Here is an 18,026-nt window from a genome sequence, read left to right as displayed (position 1 = left end):
CGCACGGTGTAGGCAGGATGATCATCGATGACTCGGGGGGGAGGAGGGGGATTGGTTGGAGGGCACAGGTCACTAGTGTGGACTGGCTTGATCTGGGAAACATGAAAGGTTGGATGAACCTTCATGGATCTGGGGAGTCTCAAGCGGACAGCAGAGGGGTTAATAATGCGCTCAATGAGGAAAGGCCCAAGGAACCGAGGGGACAGTTTCTTTGACTCGGTGAGGAGTGAGATATTTTTGGAAGACAACCAAACTGATTGTCCAGGGGTGTAATGGGGAGCGGCATGTCTGTGACGGTTAGCTGACCGTTGATTCCTGGTAGAAGTCCGGAGGAGTTCTGAGCGAGTGTTCCTCCAAATCTTACGGCACCGTTGAATGTGATGCTGGACAGAAGGAACTGCCAACTCACTCTCCTCCTCAGGAAACAGGGGAGGTTGGAATACTCCACCCAGGGTAGAAGGGAGCTCCAGGTAGATTGATTGCGATTGGCAACACAGCGGAGAGTAGCTTCCAGGTCTTGATTGGCCCTTTCAGTTTGACCGTTTGACTGGGGATGATAACCAGAAGTTAGACTGACAGATGCACCAAGTGAATGACAGAAATTCTTCCAAACCAGAGAGATGAACTGAGGTCCACGGTCGGAGACGATGTCAGCCGGGATTCCATGCAGGCGGAAAACATGCTGGGTGAGAAGTTGACCGGTCTCCAGGGCTGAGGGAAGCTTGGGCAGAGCTACAAAATGGGCACATTTGGAGAAACGGTCTACAACTGTTAGAATAGTTGTGTTTCCTTGTGAGGGAGGTAGGCCGGTGACAAAATCTAGTGCAATATGAGACCAAGGTCGACTTGGGATATGAAGGGGCTGGAGCAATCCTGCAGGTCTCTGATGAGAGGCCTTGCTCCTAGCACATGTAGTGCAGGCTGAAACAAACTCCTTAGTGTCCTTGTCAACTGTTGGCCACCAGAAATGTCTCCGGAGAAGAGAGAGTGTGCGGTTGGCACCAGGATGATTAGCGAAAAGGGAGCTGTGGACCCACTGCAGGACTTGAGAACGGACAGAGGTGGGGACAAACTGACGGTTTGGCGGACCACAACCAGGGTCCGGTTGCTCCAATAGCGCCTCCTGGATGGAGTTACTGATTTCCCAGGTGAGGGCACCCACAACACAGCTCAGGGGAAGAATAGAGTCAAAAGACGTGACTGGTCCCTCAGACGAAAACGACCTGGACAGGGTGTCGGGTTTAGTATTCTTGGAACCAGGACGATAAGTTAGAGAGAAGTTGAAATGACCAAAGAAGAGGGCCCACCGGGCCTGTCGGGAGTTTAGTCGTTTAGCAGACTGAATGTACTCCAGGTTCTTGTGGTCAGTCCAAACAAGGAATGGCTGCTCGCTGCCCTCGAGCCAGTGTCGCCACTCCTCCAACGCCATCTTCACCGCCAGCAGCTCTCTGTTGCCCACATCATAATTTCTCTCAGCTGGGGAAAGACGGCGAGAGAAGAAAGCACATGGGTGAAGCTTATTGTCTGGCCCTGCCGTCTGAGACAGAACAGCGCCAACCCCGATTTCAGATGCATCTACCTCCACCACAAACTGCTTGCTTGAGTCTGGCTGGATGAGTATGGGGGCAGATTTGAACAAGGATTTGAGGAGAAAAAATGCCTTGTTAGCATCAGTAGTCCAGGTAAACTTGATCTTGACAGAAGTGAGACTGGAGAGTGGAGCTGCTACCTTGCTATAGTTCCTGATGAACCGGCGATAGAAGTTAGCAAAACCCAGGAACCTCTGCAGCTCCTTCCTAGTAGTGGGGACTGGCCACTCGGAGACCGCTAGCATCTTTCCTGGATCAGCCTCCAACTTGCCCTGCCTGATGATATATCCCAGGAAGCTGACCCGCTCCTGGTGAAACTCGCACTTCTCAGCCTTGACGAACAGCTTGTTCTCAAGCAGCCTTTGCAGCACCTGACTGACGTGGTCCTGATGTTCCTCCAGACTCGTGGAAAAAATCAAGATGTCGTCAATGTAAACAAACACGAATCGGTTAAGGAAGTCTCGTAGGACATCATTAACCAGGGCCTGGAAAACAGCGGGGGCAATATAGAGTCCAAAGGGCATGACAAGATATTCGAAGTGACCAAGGGGGGTGTTGAAAGCTGTCTTCCACTCATCTCCTTGGCGAATTCGAACAAGGTGGTAGGCATTCCTGAGGTCGAGCTTGGAGAAGATGGTGGCACCTTGGAGAGGTTCAAATGCTGAGTTTATCAGACGGTTTGGTCACAATTTATGTAAACACATATTTCCAAGGCACTCCTTTGTAATTATTGGGATAAGCAGGTTTTAAATCATTCCAATGTATACTATAGGACAGTAACCAAAAATATCCTTTAAAACTGGAGATAAAAAAAAAATGCATAAATAAATAAATGTTAAGGTAAAATAAGATATGAATGAACAACACAAATAAAATAAGTTACATTAATTTGTTATTGGCTATGGTAGGTTATTGTTTATGTTCACATACTTATTTGATTACATCCACTTGTCTAAGATGACAACATAGACTTTCGACCCAAACCCAGCTATTGACTTGTGGATGCAAGCAGCTAATCGCAGACTCAACCAGAGAGGAAGAAGTAGGCCTACATCATCAGCTACCATGTCTGACAGAGAGGAAGACAGTGAGGAGAACAGTCAGGAGGGTAGTGATGACAGCTTGTAGGATTACTGGTCGTGCTAATGTTGTCTTGTGTTCACCTCTGCATGTGTGTTCTGTGTTCACCTCTGCATGTGTGTTCAGTGTTCACCTCTGCATGTGTGTTCTGTGTTCACCTCTGCATGTGTGTTTCGTGCCGTGTGTCTGGCAAATAAAGTCAAGACCCCTCAAAAGTTACGGTTTATTTCATTTTAAGGATGAGCACCAAGCAACATCTCCAGGTGCTCCTTTGAGAACCAGGGCAAACAAGTTATGTGCACCCCTGTCTATAAATTCCTCAACTACTGCCCCATTTGCATCTGTGCTACTGCTTCCCCATAGCGAGCTATGTGAATTAAAAACCCCACACCATATTACTTTGTCTTGCAGTGAACCCCCAGCATCCTCTAATATACTTTGATCTAATTTCCCACATTATAATAATTTACTATATCTATAGGTCCTCTATCATTCCATACCCTTATAACTATTGCTTCATGATCTGTACTTACATGAGTAGTTATACACATACCACTTTCGTCTCATTAGTATGCATAGAAAGTGACAGGTCACACCTCTAAGTCCCGCCCCCTTCCGCCGGAAGTCCCGCCTCAATAGGCACCGCCCACTTCCAGCGGAAGTCCCGCCCCTCCATAAGCCCCACCCCTTCCGCCGGAAGTCCCGCCCCCACTTCCGGTTTTTCAAAAATAAAATTAAAACATATTTTTTAAATGATACAAATAAAAAATGCTGCCCCTACCGGTCGCCCCCGCTTCCGGTTTTCAAAATAAAATAACATGACATTTAACAACCATGAGAAAAATAAAATGCTGCCCCCTGCCGGTTTTCAAAATAAAATTTGAAAATAATTTGAAAATGATAAAAATAAAAAATGCTGCCCCTACCGGTCGCCCCCGCTTCCGGCAAAATAACATGAAATGTAACAACCAGGAGAAAATAAAATGCTGCCCCCTACGGTTTTACAAAATAATAATTTTATAATGAATCACATATGCATAGGATCAATGTCCCTGCCACCTAGTCACTTCCTGTGCGCCTGTATACAGCAGTATTGACTGCAACTTACAAATACTTGCAAATAACATGAAATATACAACCATATATTTTAAAAGTAATGTCTCAGCTCTAAAGAGCAATGTCCCGCCACCTAACCACTTCCTGTGCCCCTGTATACAGCAGTATTGACTGTAACTTACAAATACTTGCAAATAACAAGAAATATACAACCATATATTTGTAAAAGTACTGTCAATCTCACTAACTCTCTCTCTCTGCTATTCTCTGCCGTGAAAAGTTTGGTGAACAGTCAAGACAGGTGTGGGGGCACCATAAAACCCCCAGACATCCTCTGCAGGACAAATGGTGGGGCGATGGGGAGGGGGAACACACACACACACACACACACACACACACACACACACACACACACACACACACACACACACACACACACACACACACCCCCCACCACTCACCCCTCTTCCGTTAGGGTTAGATAAATAAGAGCCATTCGTCTTTCTCACTCTTCAATATTTTCTCAAGTCGAGAGAAATGGCCAAGAGACGTCTTGATATGGGTGTAATCTGCGAGACACCTGTGACAACCTACAGCCATCCGCTGGGTGCTCCAATCAAGAAAAGATTGCGGTTTGTATGCCGTGTCCAAACGCCTCCAACCGAAGAAGAACTTCAGGGAGAATGGACTCTGGAAAATGGCGACGTCTGGGGTTATGCCTTCAACTATGTGGCGAATGAATTGCATTTCTACAACTTAAAGAAGGGGGAAATGTACGGACCACAGAGTGCTAATGCGACGCTAACCTCGACAGATTGGGCTGTGTTAACTCTGGTGTCTGCCAGAGAGCTCCCCCACCCCACCACTGGATTGAAGGCAGAAGGAGTGCATCAAGAAAGCATAGGGGAACCAGCGGTGTACAAGATTTTTGCAGTGAAAAGTCAAGAAACGCAGACAGCAGGCGAGATCAAAAAAGAGGTTGCACCGTTGCCCATCAAGCTGGAGGAAGAGGAAGGAGATATTTCCCCGCAGCCAGAAGTGAAAAGAATCCTGTCAAGCACCGTATGGGAAACTAAAAGCGGACCCTCTGGGCGTTGGTATTACCGCTCAAGCCGTGTGGTGACGTTGGGTAAGCACCCCTCGGATGATTTTGTTTTGGAGTATTTCAACTCTACATGCGGGGTTTTCCAGACATCCCTACGTGTGCCTCTGACTGCTTGGCTGAAAATGATTGATGAGAAATCTGTAAAGCTTAAAGAACTTTTTAAACAGAGTCAGACATCGATCGACATTATACTGCTGAAAAGGACCCTCACTTATGCAGACGACCCCGCCCCCCAAACAGCATAACAAGTCCCACCCCCACCTCACCAGATCATTTAAAACGAAGGACCCATCAAGAACGGTCTGTGATCAACAACAGCCATGGATCTGAAAAACAACAACTCCATCACCGCGAGCTGCAGCCTGGATCAAACGCCTCCAGGATCACCATCCTCACCAACAATTTGGACACCAGATCTCGACAACTATATGGCGGGCATCGATATCACGGGATGGATGGATATGCCTCAACCTCCATCCGACTCTCCAGGGGAATGTGCAGCAGAAGGCGTTGACATGTCATGCTATACGTGTGTTCCAGTGGTTCCTGATACAGAACGTGGAAGGACTTCATCATTCCTGAATACGGTAAAAGCTGTTGTAGCCCATCTGCTGGATAGGGTCGTTTAACTCTATAAAGAGGAAACATGCAACGGATGTCAAATCGCTCACCCCAGTCAGAGGCAGCACGAGTGTTTGTTGCCGACCCGAGATTACTTTCTGAACATCAATTTTGACGAGGTGTTAAAGAGACTGTGGACCGTTTGTTTCATTCCAGCCATTCGGGATGCTCTGCACAAAAGCCAGCTTCATGTGTCAGAGAGGAGAGTCCTTGGAGCTACCGAGGCGATTCTGCACAATCTCAGAAACACCAGACTCTTTGAAGCTAAAATGGAGAAAATGTACGACCAGTTGATAGACAACGACGAGAACCGTCTGAAGACCATAAGAGCAGCCTGGGTCTTTTGGCAGCAGTAGGACAAACAAATTTGATACTTTTTTCGTTAAAGTATGTTTTATATTTTACTTCTTTTAACATGTTTTTTTTTTTGATACATGTGTGACATATCAATAAAATGATTTGCAAGAAAAACTTTTGTACTCATTACCTCAACGGGGTGTAACAGGAAACATGTCTGAGAAACGTGCGATGCATAAAGTGTATTACACACCTTCTAATCCAGGGAGTTTAGGAGGTGTGGACAAACTCCATAGAGCTGTACAGAATGAAATGGGTAAACAAATAAATGTAGAGAAAGTCAGGGAATACTTATCGGGGCAGGACGCATATACTTTGCACAAGCCGGCTCGGGTGCATTTTGTAAGAAACAGAGTTTTCGTACTCAGACCGCTGCAGCAATTTCAAGCAGATCTCTGCGATATGCAGTCGCTGTCCGAATATAATGATGGTTTTAATTATTTGTTAACAGTCGTAGATGTATTTTCTAAAAAAGCCTATGCTCAGGCCTTAAAGAAGAAGACGGGTATAGATGTTGCCAAAGCCTTTGATACAATTTTAACACACAGTGAGATCCCTAAAAAGATACAAACAGATGCGGGGAAAGAATTCTTTAATAAAGTTTTTCAAAACTTATTGAAGAAAAGAGGTATAGCCCATTATGCAACCGCCAGTGATATGAAGGCATGCGTGGTAGAGAGATTTAACCGTACGCTGAAAACTAAAATGTGGAGGTATTTTACAGCTAAAAACACTCATAGATATATAGACGTCTTACCCGAACTACTTGAAAGTTACAATAATAGTTATCACCGAAGTATTAAAATTACGCCACTGCAGGTAACCAAGGAAAATGCGGCTCAAGTGTTTCGGAATCTATATAACCCCTCCAGCCTTCGTAAAAAAGCTGCTGTCAAAATGAACTTTAAGGAGGGGGAGCTTGTAAGGATATCCAAATTGAGAGGAGTATTCGATAAAAAATATGAGCAGAGTTATACGAACGAATTATTTACGGTGTCTGAAGGCTTACCTCGACAGCCACCTGTTTATAAGCTCAAAGATTATGATGGAGAAGAGATCAAGGGTACTTTTTATGAGAAAGAGTTACAAAAAGTTAAGACAACTAATGACAAGGCTTTTCAAGTCGAGAAAATTCTAAAAAGGCGTGTGGTGAGGGGGAAAAAACAAATGTTTGTATCTTGGCATAATTGGCCCGAAAAATTCAACAGCTGGGTTGATGCTGGCGAAATCCAAGATGTATAAAAGCAATCAGAATCAAGCTCAGTCCTTCATTACAACCATGGAGATAAATGAAGGGTTCTACATTACGCTGCCGTCTAATGACAGCCTGGAGGTATTTCAAAACAATACAAGCTCTAGCTATCAGGTGAACCTAGCACAACCTTTACACTTGGATGGTTCGTGGCAGGTCGCCCTGACAGAAATATCATACCCCCACACCTGGTATAACGTACCTACGGAAGCAGCCTTTTTTGAGTGGATAAAGAAAGCAAAACTCCCTGACATATCCCCAACTAGCAAGTTAAGGCTTCATATGTTTAGAGCTGGTTACTATAGTAGCATAACTCAGCTCATAGAGGAACTTGAGTCCTGCTTAAAAAAAATTGACCCTGATGTCAGTTTACACTATAGTCCAATTAACAGGAAAATCGAATTTCTAGGAGGGGCTCAATATCGCTTCCGCTTTCCAAAAACCGTCGCCTATATGCTTGGAATACAACCAGACCAGTGGCTCAAATTTGATAATAAATCAGCTGCCTATCCAGCGGATATAAATGCTGGCTCAACACATCTATACTGCTATAGCAATGTGGTCAGTCACCAGCGGGTAGGTGACGCTTTTGCTCCTCTCTTGAGAACCGTAGATATAAGAGGAACATTCGGCGATACAGTAACTCAGTATTTTAATCCTGCATACTACTTGCCGGTAACAAAAACACACATCGAGAATATACAGATAGAAATAAAAAACGACCAGAACAAACCAGTAAAGTTCACCTACGGAAAAAGTGTAGTGAAACTTCATTTCCGCCCCTCAAAACGATGATTCATCAAGACCCCCAACGTTTTGTGAGTTACTATGAAAATCAAGCGGGGGGATCTCTGCCTGGTTTTTATGGTGCCCCGGTAATGTACGGGCGAGGCATTGGCTCTATATTTTCCAGATTATTTCGTTTTGTCGCCCCCCTGGTGAGAAAAGGGTTCGCCATAGCTAAACCTCATCTGAAATCGGCGGCCAAAAATATTGCATCAGATGTTATCAGTAAGGCTGTCCATAGATTCGGCCCCCAATCAGACCCCGGATCTCAAGAAGGATCAGGTGGTCTGATGGTTTTGGCAAGAATGGCCCGGAAGAGACCTCCAGGCAAACGGGTTCCGAGGGGTGTCAAGAAAGGAAAACACACAGTCAAAAGAAAATCATTAGGGAAAAAACACCCTCGGAGAAGGAACGTATTGGGGAGAGATATATTTTAGCGTGTTAAATATGGCCCTTTTACATCACAAATCTGCTGAATGCAGCATGGCAGAGCTGGATTTATTTTCAGCTCCGATGACACAACTCTCTATCGACGAAAAACACTACACAGAGGTCCTTCCACTGTCTGCCATTACAGAGGACGGACCCATAGAATTTTTTATACCCGGGGACGGAGATAAATACCTGGATATGAATGACACCTTGATACATCTCAGGATCAAAATAACCAACGCAGATGGGACTAATCTGGCAGCTGATGCCCCCGTCGCCCTAGTTAATTACCCTCTGAATACAATTTTTAGTCAATGCGACGTTATTCTAGGGGACAGACTAATTTCTCAATCCAGTTCGACTCATCCTTACAGGGCGATTATTGAAACGCTATTGAATTACTCTGATTCTACTTTAAAAACTCAGTTCACAGCCGGCTTATTTTATAAAGACACCGCGGGGTCTTTGGACTCTATAGTCACAGCCAATGGACCAAATAAGGGGCTGGTAAAGAGGGCCTCATTCACAGCAGAATCTAGGGAGCTCCATTTGATGGGTGCTTTACACACGGATATATTCTTCAGCGAGAGGCTTCTCCTGAACTCTGTAGATTTGAGAATCAAACTCACCAGATCTAACGATGCCTTTACTCTCATGTGTGCAAATGACTCTACATACCGTCTAAAAATACTGGGGGCTTCACTTTTTATCAAAAAAGCCACAATCACTCCTGCGGTGCGTTTGGGGCATGCTGCGGCTCTGCTGAGAGGTAACGCCCTCTACCCCCTGTCACGGGTGAATCTAAAGACATATAGTATACCGGTTAATTCTAGAATATGCAACCAAGAAAATCTCTTTTTGGGTAATATGCCCAAGTACCTAGTATTGGGTATGGTAAATCACGAAGCCTTCACCGGCAGGAGAGAGCTTTCACCGTTTAATTTCATTCATAACGACATGGAGTACCTGGCTTTATGTCAGGACGGGAGACAAGTACCAGCCAAAGCATTTCAACCCCAATTTAACCGGGGGTCGTCAGTCAGAGAGTTTTACAACATGTTAACTGCTACAGGGAGACACATGAAAGACTTGCCTCTAAGTATAGACAGAGATGATTTCGAACAAGGATACTCTTTATTTGTGTTTAATTTAACTGCTGCTGAAGATGCCGATGCCTTATCTCCCATCACAAGCGGTAGTTTAAGACTGGAAATGAGGTTCAGAGTACCGCTGCCACAGACTACCACTTTAATCGTATATTCTTGTTTTGATTCGATTCTGGAGATTAATTCAAAACGACAAGTGCTGGTAGATTATTACTAAGAAGACTACAACATGAATAATCACCAACTGGATAGTCTCATGCAGAATATGTTAGGTGGTTCTTTTGGGGGGGTATGGGCCTCAGACCAGCTACCCCGAGTAAAACAATTATTTAGATGCCCTGTATACATGATTGTCAACACCCACCCCTCCCACATGCCCGGATAACACTGGCTAGCAGTGACTTTAGAGGAAGGGGAAGGAACTTTTTTTGATTCTTTCGGATTTCCCCCCGATTTTAGTCATTATCCTAAAAGCATCCTGCAATTTCTAGAAACACAATGTGCAACTATTTTATACCATAACCGGCAACTTCAGAATGTCATGTCTACAGCCTGTGGTCAACACTGTGTTTTTTATCTATGCAAAAGAGCGTCCGGGTTGTCTTACGAAAATGTGTTATCTTTATACCAAGATGATGTGATAAAAAATGATGCTGCTGTAACGAATTTTGTGAAAAAATACCAGAGGTGTGAGAGACGTCATAAAGACACTCATTTTAATCACAGTGTTTGTTCGCTACAAATGTTTAAAGATTGTTATAAAATGTAGAAATAAAAAAGGTCTGAAGACAAAATTAATTCAGGTGACTCTGTCTTTATTAGGAAATCATGAAATGTAATACAACTTAAGGGGTTCAATGTAACCATCTGGGGCTTAATACTCTGTCTTGCCTTATCCTCTTCTTCTTCTTAAGCAGGGCATTCTGAGGTTCTACAGCTGTTCCTAAAGTGTCCCACCCAGTAGTAACGGGAGATGTTTTTCTTCTTCTTTTTCGGGGGATATTTTCTCGATTTAGTTTACCCTCTTTGATTATGCGATATTGTTCACGAGCGTGAAGGTTTTGAAAAGCTGTTAAGGGAATGTTGATCTCACTCAGACTATTTAAAAAACCCCGCCAGCCTTTAGGCTCCTGGACATTTGTTTTATACGCGCAGGATAAATGTTTAAATAAATCTAAAACGTGGGAGCCTTTAACGGCAATCCCCTTGTCTATAAATTCCCCCACTGGTGTCCATCCAGCTGTACTCGTGGTTAATTTCCTCATAATGTACTCGGCATTCTTGTGGTAACGCTTAGGGAGGTGCAGTAGAACATCGTTTTTTATTTTATCATCGGACGTGCCATCATTTTCTTCTCCTTTTACCACCCCCGTGTCTTCAGGTAGAGTCAGAGTAATATGTCTCTCCTCAAGCCCGTCTTGTTTGAGTAGGGTGAGATATCTTTGTAACAAGGTGTTGTATTTTATGATTTTTTCATAAGGGGGTAATCCTGGTTCGTTTAAGGTGGCTCTCATTTTTTCATCCAGAACATCTTCTGCAGTGCGTCTAATTGTTTCCTTACTGTGAGGGTTAGTTACACCATTCTGATTGAGCTGATTAAACTGGTGAGGTGTTAGCAGAAACATCTTTTGACTCATGGTCGAGCTAGCCCTCCTAAAAGTTGGCCTAAAATGGGGATCAACGCGCCGAGTAGCGGGAGTAGGAAACCTCCAGATTGCTTTCTTAAGGCCTTGAATTTAGTTTTTAAGTTGGTCTTTTTATTGGCCAAGAGTTTGAAAAATGTATTTTGCTTCTTAAGCTTCTTATACTGAATGCCTGACAGGGGGATGTTACCTTTTAAAAGATTTAGAGACAGTTCACAGAGTGATTGAAGAAAATCCGTGGAGCAGTTCTCGAGAATATCCTTGCGCTTTGAAGGCGGGGCTTGACATAAGGCCCTCAACAGAGGCATGTTTCTTTTTAAACGGGCCGACATACTGTTTTTTCTCTAGTCTTCGTTTTTGGTACATAAACAACTAGCCATTGATTAGGTAGTGCTCCCGATCTAAGCCTGTAGATGTCTGGACAGGTGGGGGTCATGTCTACGATTAAGTAACCGTGAGGTTCCGTGGTGGCGTCTTCAAAACTTTGTAGGAAAAATGATTTATTACCAGGGTGTATTTGTTGAGCAAGTATGTTCATTTGTAATCTGTCTCTGGGGTTTTTAAACAAGACCATGTAATTAGTATTCAAACTAATTGTGCGACTGTTTTTTCCTTGGTGAAAAACATTTTGGGTAAGCATGATAACACTCATATTTCTATGATGACGGTATTGGGTGAACAGTCTGACTACTTCCGGATGCTCAGAGGCCTGAAATATAACATCGTCTAATATAATCAGATGACTTTGGTCAGGAGGAAATAGCGATTCATCTTCAAATGATTCAGGCAGACCCTTGACGAATTTTATATTTGTATTCTTTTCCTGCAGTTCAGCATACATGGGCTGGAAAGAAGTATAAATCCACACAATATTTTGAGGCTGTACATCCATTACGTGAATACAATTTTGCAATACATTCTTGACAAAAAAAGTTTTTCCACAACCACTAGGGCCCACTACTAGACAGGAAAAAGGAACACGCAGTCGGGGGTCAAAATCAATTTGACTTGGTGAAAACATGTCGTCAATTATTTTCTCAATACCCAAAAGGCAAAGTATTTCCCCAGGCTAACAAACGTCTCTTGTCAAACACAACTCGGAACTTTTTGGTGAATGACACATTTCTCAAAGCGAAAACCTCTTTATTCCTTACAATGCTGTGCTGAGGGACCTCAATTACCCTCCCCCTCTCAGAGTTTTGAACGTAGCCCTCCACCAGGTCGGCCAGACTGTCAAAGTTCACTCGTTTGCAACATTCGTGCGTTTGTGTGATGCCTTTCACGCGCATCACAACTTTTTTTTGATTTTTGGTCTGATAAGCATAACTTTTAGGGCCTGCTGAAACAAACTCTTTAATCGTATCGCCCCCCAGCTCGTCTGTCAGGTCCCCCAGATACACACCCATAGGTAGGGGGCTCTCTCCTTGTCTTGTCACATAGATTATGCTATCTGTGTCGTAGTAGAATACTCTGCGCTGTAATTTCTCCAATTCACTGTACAGTTTCAGCCTGGCATACGCTGTGGTAAAGGCGGCGATGAATATGTTATCCACCTTGTTGGGAGTAGAGTAACAATTTTCCCCGTAGCACCACTGAACTAGAGCCGTTCGGGGGTTGAGGAATGAGAAATACGTAACCTTATGTTTAGCTGAAAACAAGAGGTTAAGAAATTCTTCGGCTTTGGTCACAATCTTAGTCTGAGTCAGATTGCTTCTCTGGGCAAATTTACCCCAGAAACTGTTGAGACATAGTTTTGCCACTTGTCTTTTGACGGGGTTTGATTTGATTTTATCTGCATCCAGCAAGATGCCCTGCTTAGCATGATAGTCTGCCACATACTTTTGTCTGCTCTCATCATCTGAGGCCTCTGAAGGGTAACCTGATGCTTCTTGTTTACCCTTCAAAAAGGTGTGTATATAGTCTACAAAAATGCTGTCACTTTTCTTCTCAAAATGCCACACCTCTGTGATCTGAGTCATCTTGTAACCCATATCCAGGGCTTTGGTGAATTCCGGGGTCACCCAAACCCCTGTTAACGCTCTTTCCTCTTTGCTATGCAAGCAGGCCCCCTGTTGGTTGTTAAGCTCTGCGCATGTGCGGCATAGAGTGAACACCAGTTTACCAGCTGCAGTTCGGTAGGGCAGGACAGGAAAGTACAGACCTCTAGGAGGTTCTACTGTGGCTTTGATTAACCCGAAATAACTGCGAGGGTCTTTGAAATCTCGGAATATGATCTGAGGGTGTCCAAGTGGATATAGGCCTGTGCAGTTTACAAAAGGATAGAGTGAGGTGAAATCGCAGTAATGAACCGATTCATCTACCGCGGCTGTGTGCCTCAACTTTACTGCACATGTCCTTCCCCCGTATAAAGCATCGCGGGGGGTCAGCGGTTCTGGTGCATTGTATACCTTGAGGAAAGCCTTCAAATCTTGATTGGATTTTTTCATCTCAACCCATGTATGCTCACGCATAACGTTCACTTTGGCCCCATGGACAGCCTCTAGCTCATGCAGTTTTGCCTCGCTAACAGCATGGAGATGCTCAAATGTGTGACCTATCAAGGGATTTTTCTCATGCCCCTTATAGCAAGAGGGGCATCCGTGATAGAAACAACCGAGAAATTCCCAGACAATCTTTTCCCCGGTAACTTCGGCAAACCCGTCTACGACGAAACGTCCCACTCGTTGCTCTCCTTCATTCAACGCATGTTGAATAAAAACACCTGCAGTCTGAGCTACCCACTCCAGCCACTGAATACCTGCGTCTGAGTACGTCTTGTTTTCACGGCGGTAGTCGTCGGGTGGGGGGATTGCCAATGTTTTGGGCGTTAGAAAGTTTGTGGTAAAAACTTTCATACAGGCAGAAGCTATAGTCGCACGACTAAAAGGATCAACTCCTGTCTCCCCGAGAAAACCTTTCCGAAATAATGCGGCCCCCTGGGCAAGAATGTCCACATCGTTTTTGCAGTAAAGCAATGCCTGCTCTCTAAAGTCAAAAATGCCCCGGCGTACCGTCTCATACCATGTGAGAAAGTCACTCTTTTCACCAGTTGTCATGCGTTCAACCCCATAACAGCGTGCGGGTGGATAAGGGCCTATATAACTCAGGTTAGCCTCGGAGCTGAAACCGTGAGGGAAGTACCCCTTGATTTTATCTCCAAACCCCAAAGCTTTTGGCATGTCTGCTAAACGCATAGACAGATAAGACAGTGAGTCTATGTACCTGTGACCGAAATCCTCGTCAGTAAAAGAGATCACTTTACTTCCCTGCATTGTTAACGGGGGCTTTAGCCCCTGTGCAACCATTGCGTTGATAATGAAATAGCTGTCAAAACCCTTAGCATTGTGCGCGATGAATGTTGCATTCTTGAACTTTGGGCTCCTAAAGTGTGCCAGAAACTGCCGTGCACAGTCGATTCCTTCGCCGACCCAAATTTCACCCCCCAAGGTTTTTGTACAAACCAAGAAAGGTATATGTACCCCATCTGCCCCCGCCATTGTTTCAAAATCATAAAACACAATGTTGTCATTGTGTTCTGTCTCTTTAGGCTGCACTCCTATGTAACACAAATGTTTTTCACACCCAAGCGTAGAAGTAGATGGTAATTTTTCCTTGCATGTCTTACATTTTTTCGTCACACACTTGTGTGTTTTATCTGCTTTACTCTTGGGGGTGTAGTAAGAAAGTTGGCAATCTGCACACTTTTTGTGTAAATCACAGTTACTGGCAATGTCTGTTGATCTCTGTTTCTGCTCTTTATGTCGAGAATGACAGCCGACTGTACGGCATGTTTTGTTGCAGTCTTTACAAAAGATGGGTTTAAACTCTTCCCGGGTGCATGCGGGGTCAAGGCAGACATAGCAATGCCCAGTACAGGAGTGACTCCATTGAGAACTGTACCCTGTATAGCAATGTTCACAGACATACGGAGAGCCTAAAAACCCCTTCAAGTTCTTAACACCATAGTAGTGGTTGTGTAGGAGGAACAAAAACACAGTTTTGTCTCGTGTGGGGGCGTCTGTCTGAAATGTACAAAGGGTTCGGTCGTCACCGTTTCGGTAAAAAACCACTATCTTACAGTTTAAGCTGTCTTCGAATTTATCAATGTCGCTGAATGTCACAGCTGTATGAGCTGTCAAACCCGCCATATTCTGGATCTCTTTACCGCGCTTGACCCCCTCATTATCAGTGAGGTTATCGTGTAACAACAGTGCTAAATTAATAGCAAAACACAGCTGGTTGGAGGAGTTCTGAACAACGTAAAGAAAACGCGCCTTCTTTTTAACAATCTCACTGTCTAACATTTTACTAATCATCCGTTTACCCTGAACCCCCCCACGGGGGGCCTGAACAATTTGAACCACGAGCTCCATGTTGCCTTCTGCCATTACCATGATATTCGATTACATGGCTTTGAACAGCCCCTCCTCAAAATCATCCAGATTATCATCGGGACCATTTAAAATGGCTGATACGTTAACCCTTAGTTCTTCACCACGTAACTCAATTTGTATGATATCTTCTCTTTCTGCCCGTGCAAAAGCATGTGCACGCATGTTATGCACATTGTTCATCAGACCCTGAAAATAGACTCCAAAGTCTGCTTCACCCCCAATAGGCGGTAGGACTAGAGACTGTCTCATTTCTATGTTACCGAATACAGGTCGAGAGATAACACTTGGCTCGGCATCTCTGCTAGTGCCTCCTCCTCCATACTGTGACAGGGGGCCCGGTGATTCCGAAGCATTCGGGGTGTCATTCTGATCAACATGTCTGTTACTTTGCATGGAGCAAGCGGGTGATTCTGAGTCATTCGAGCTGTCATTAACACACCCGTCATCTTGCATGCTGGAAACGGGGAGGCAGGCGTGGGGCGAAGCTTCGCTATTTTGTCCATCCAGACGGCGGGCATTGTCTAGAGGCTGCTCTAAAAGCCCTCGGTCTGCATAGCAGTCTATCACCCAATCCAAGGCACCGTCTAATGTTTTTGTTGGACTGCTTGAATTTGTTTCTGACAAGGCCGCAGGCTCGTTTACAGCTGAGCCTGCGTCATTTAACTCACTGTTGCTGCCTGAACACTGCGGAAATGACAGGTCCCTATATCTGAATTCATCATCATCATCACTGCACAATTCGTTTACATCCGGTAATACATGCAGAAAGGACCTTTCTCCATCTGTATAGGGGCTTGTTTCTGTCAAGGGCGTAGGCTCGCGTACATCTGTTATTGTGTCATTTAGCTCACTGTTACTGTCTGACCACTGTGGAAATGACATGTCTTCGTACACAAAGCCCTCACCACTGCATAGTTCATTTACATCAGGTAAACCCTCGATGAAGGACTTTTCGTCGTCTTTAAAATCATCCATGCTTGACCGTTTTTAAGAAATCACCCCCGCAAAAAACATAAAAACAAAAAAATCAGTGGCACCGCTGAAGAAACATTCATGGACGTAAAGTCAACATACCTGGCGGATACATCAATAACAGTTTTACATGTGATCTACGTGTAGCTTATTCAGATGGTGTGGCCTTAAAGCAGACCTTAACAAACAGCGTTTGTCCTTTTGATAACGGGGTCCTCCCCTTCAATTGCTCTATAAAAGAAAAGAAAAGAAGAGGGTATAAGCATGTTTTTTGAAATACTCCAAAACAAAATCATTTAGCTATCATCTTTTGTATAAGCACACATAAAAAAAGCATTTTTTACCTGGTAGGTTTGAATTGTCAAAAACACCGTCTGTGTTGAGATGACTTGTTGAACAGATCTGCGCTGAGCTGAGACCATGCAGGCCGCCGGAGGGGTGCACCACCTTTTTAAAACAAGTGAGTACGTTATTCTGGATACTTACACCTGAAAGAACATATTTGATTTTTAAGAAATATAGCTAAATACACTTATAGTAAAAAAATGTACACCACATTATTTGTACTTAGAACGATACTTCATTAAAGCTTCTAAATAATTACATAATAGAAAAACACAGATGCATAGAGGTTATTTAACACGCACACACACACACACATCAAGCAGCATTAACTAACTATATGCTATTATAACATAAAAAAATAAAAGTACTTACCATATATTTTCAAAATATCTGGGCCTTGACGGGGAAAAGCGAAGAGAGGCTGCCTAGATGTTTCCGGGCTTACTTATAGACCGCAATATGTAAATGATTCTAAAAACAACCAATGGGGTTATTCCTGATTGTTTAACAAATTAGCATTATATTGTATTTGGTTTTTTATGGTAGAGCAAATACTTTTTTATTTTAGGCTATTCTCCTGTATATATGTATGCGTGTATATATATATATATATATATATATATATATATATATACATATATATACACGCATACACATTACAAAAAAACATGTAGATAGTTACATGAGAAAATAATGTAACTGCTTTCTCTGTTTTGCTCTGACCATCTGTCCTGAATTCGGAGACTTTTGTAATTAGCAGCCTCAGACCGTCTCCTCACACACACACACACCATTTGCCCCGCAGAGGATGTCTGGGGGTTTTATGGTGTCCCCACACCTGTCTTGACTGTTCACCAAACTTTTCACGGCAGAGAATAGCAGAGAGAGAGAGTTAGTGAGATTGACAGTACTTTTACAAATATATGGTTGTATATTTCTTGTTATTTGCAAGTATTTGTAAGTTACAGTCAATACTGCTGTATACAGGGGCACAGGAAGTGGTTAGGTGGCGGGACCTTGCTCTTTAGAGCTGAGACATTACTTTTAAAATATATGGTTGTATATTTCATGTTATTTGCAAGTATTTGTAAGTTGCAGTCAATACTGCTGTATACAGGCGCACAGGAAGTGACTAGGTGGCAGGGACATTGATCCTATGCATATGTGATTCATTATAAAATTATTATTTTGTAAAACCGTAGGGGGCAGCATTTTATTTTCTCCTGGTTGTTACATTTCATGTTATTTTGCCGGAAGCGGGGCGACCGGTAGGGGCAGCATTTTTTAT

At 43.7% G+C, this 18,026-nt stretch overlaps 1 protein-coding gene across 2 annotated transcripts; it reads right to left on the bottom strand.

The window, feature by feature from the left end:
- Positions 1-5,103: 5,103 nt before the first annotated feature.
- LOC117546011 lies at positions 5,104-17,313 on the bottom strand. Of its 2 annotated transcripts, none has more exons than XM_034216088.1 (2): positions 16,738-17,313; positions 5,104-16,624 (listed from the first exon to the last, which is right to left on the bottom strand). In XM_034216088.1, exon 2 carries the CDS (start codon positions 15,419-15,421, stop codon positions 12,065-12,067), a length of 3,357 nt encoding a protein of 1,118 aa, XP_034071979.1. In that variant the 5' UTR covers positions 15,422-16,624; positions 16,738-17,313; the 3' UTR covers positions 5,104-12,064. Both variants share the same exon structure in this region, with proteins under 2 accessions (XP_034071979.1, XP_034071980.1).
- Positions 17,314-18,026: the final 713 nt, after the last annotated feature.

Source organism: Gymnodraco acuticeps, unplaced genomic scaffold (genome assembly GCF_902827175.1).
Source record: "Gymnodraco acuticeps unplaced genomic scaffold, fGymAcu1.1, whole genome shotgun sequence".
NCBI lineage: Eukaryota > Metazoa > Chordata > Actinopteri > Perciformes > Bathydraconidae > Gymnodraco > Gymnodraco acuticeps.
The sequence above is the reverse complement of the archived record's forward strand: the minus strand, read 5'-3'. Positions and strand labels throughout refer to the sequence as shown.

Bases quoted from the DNA above. Each gene is read 5' to 3' on its own strand.
- LOC117546011 (XM_034216088.1), bottom strand. From the start codon at position 15,421: ATGGTAATGGCAGAAGGCAACATGGAGCTCGTGGTTCAAATTGTTCAG.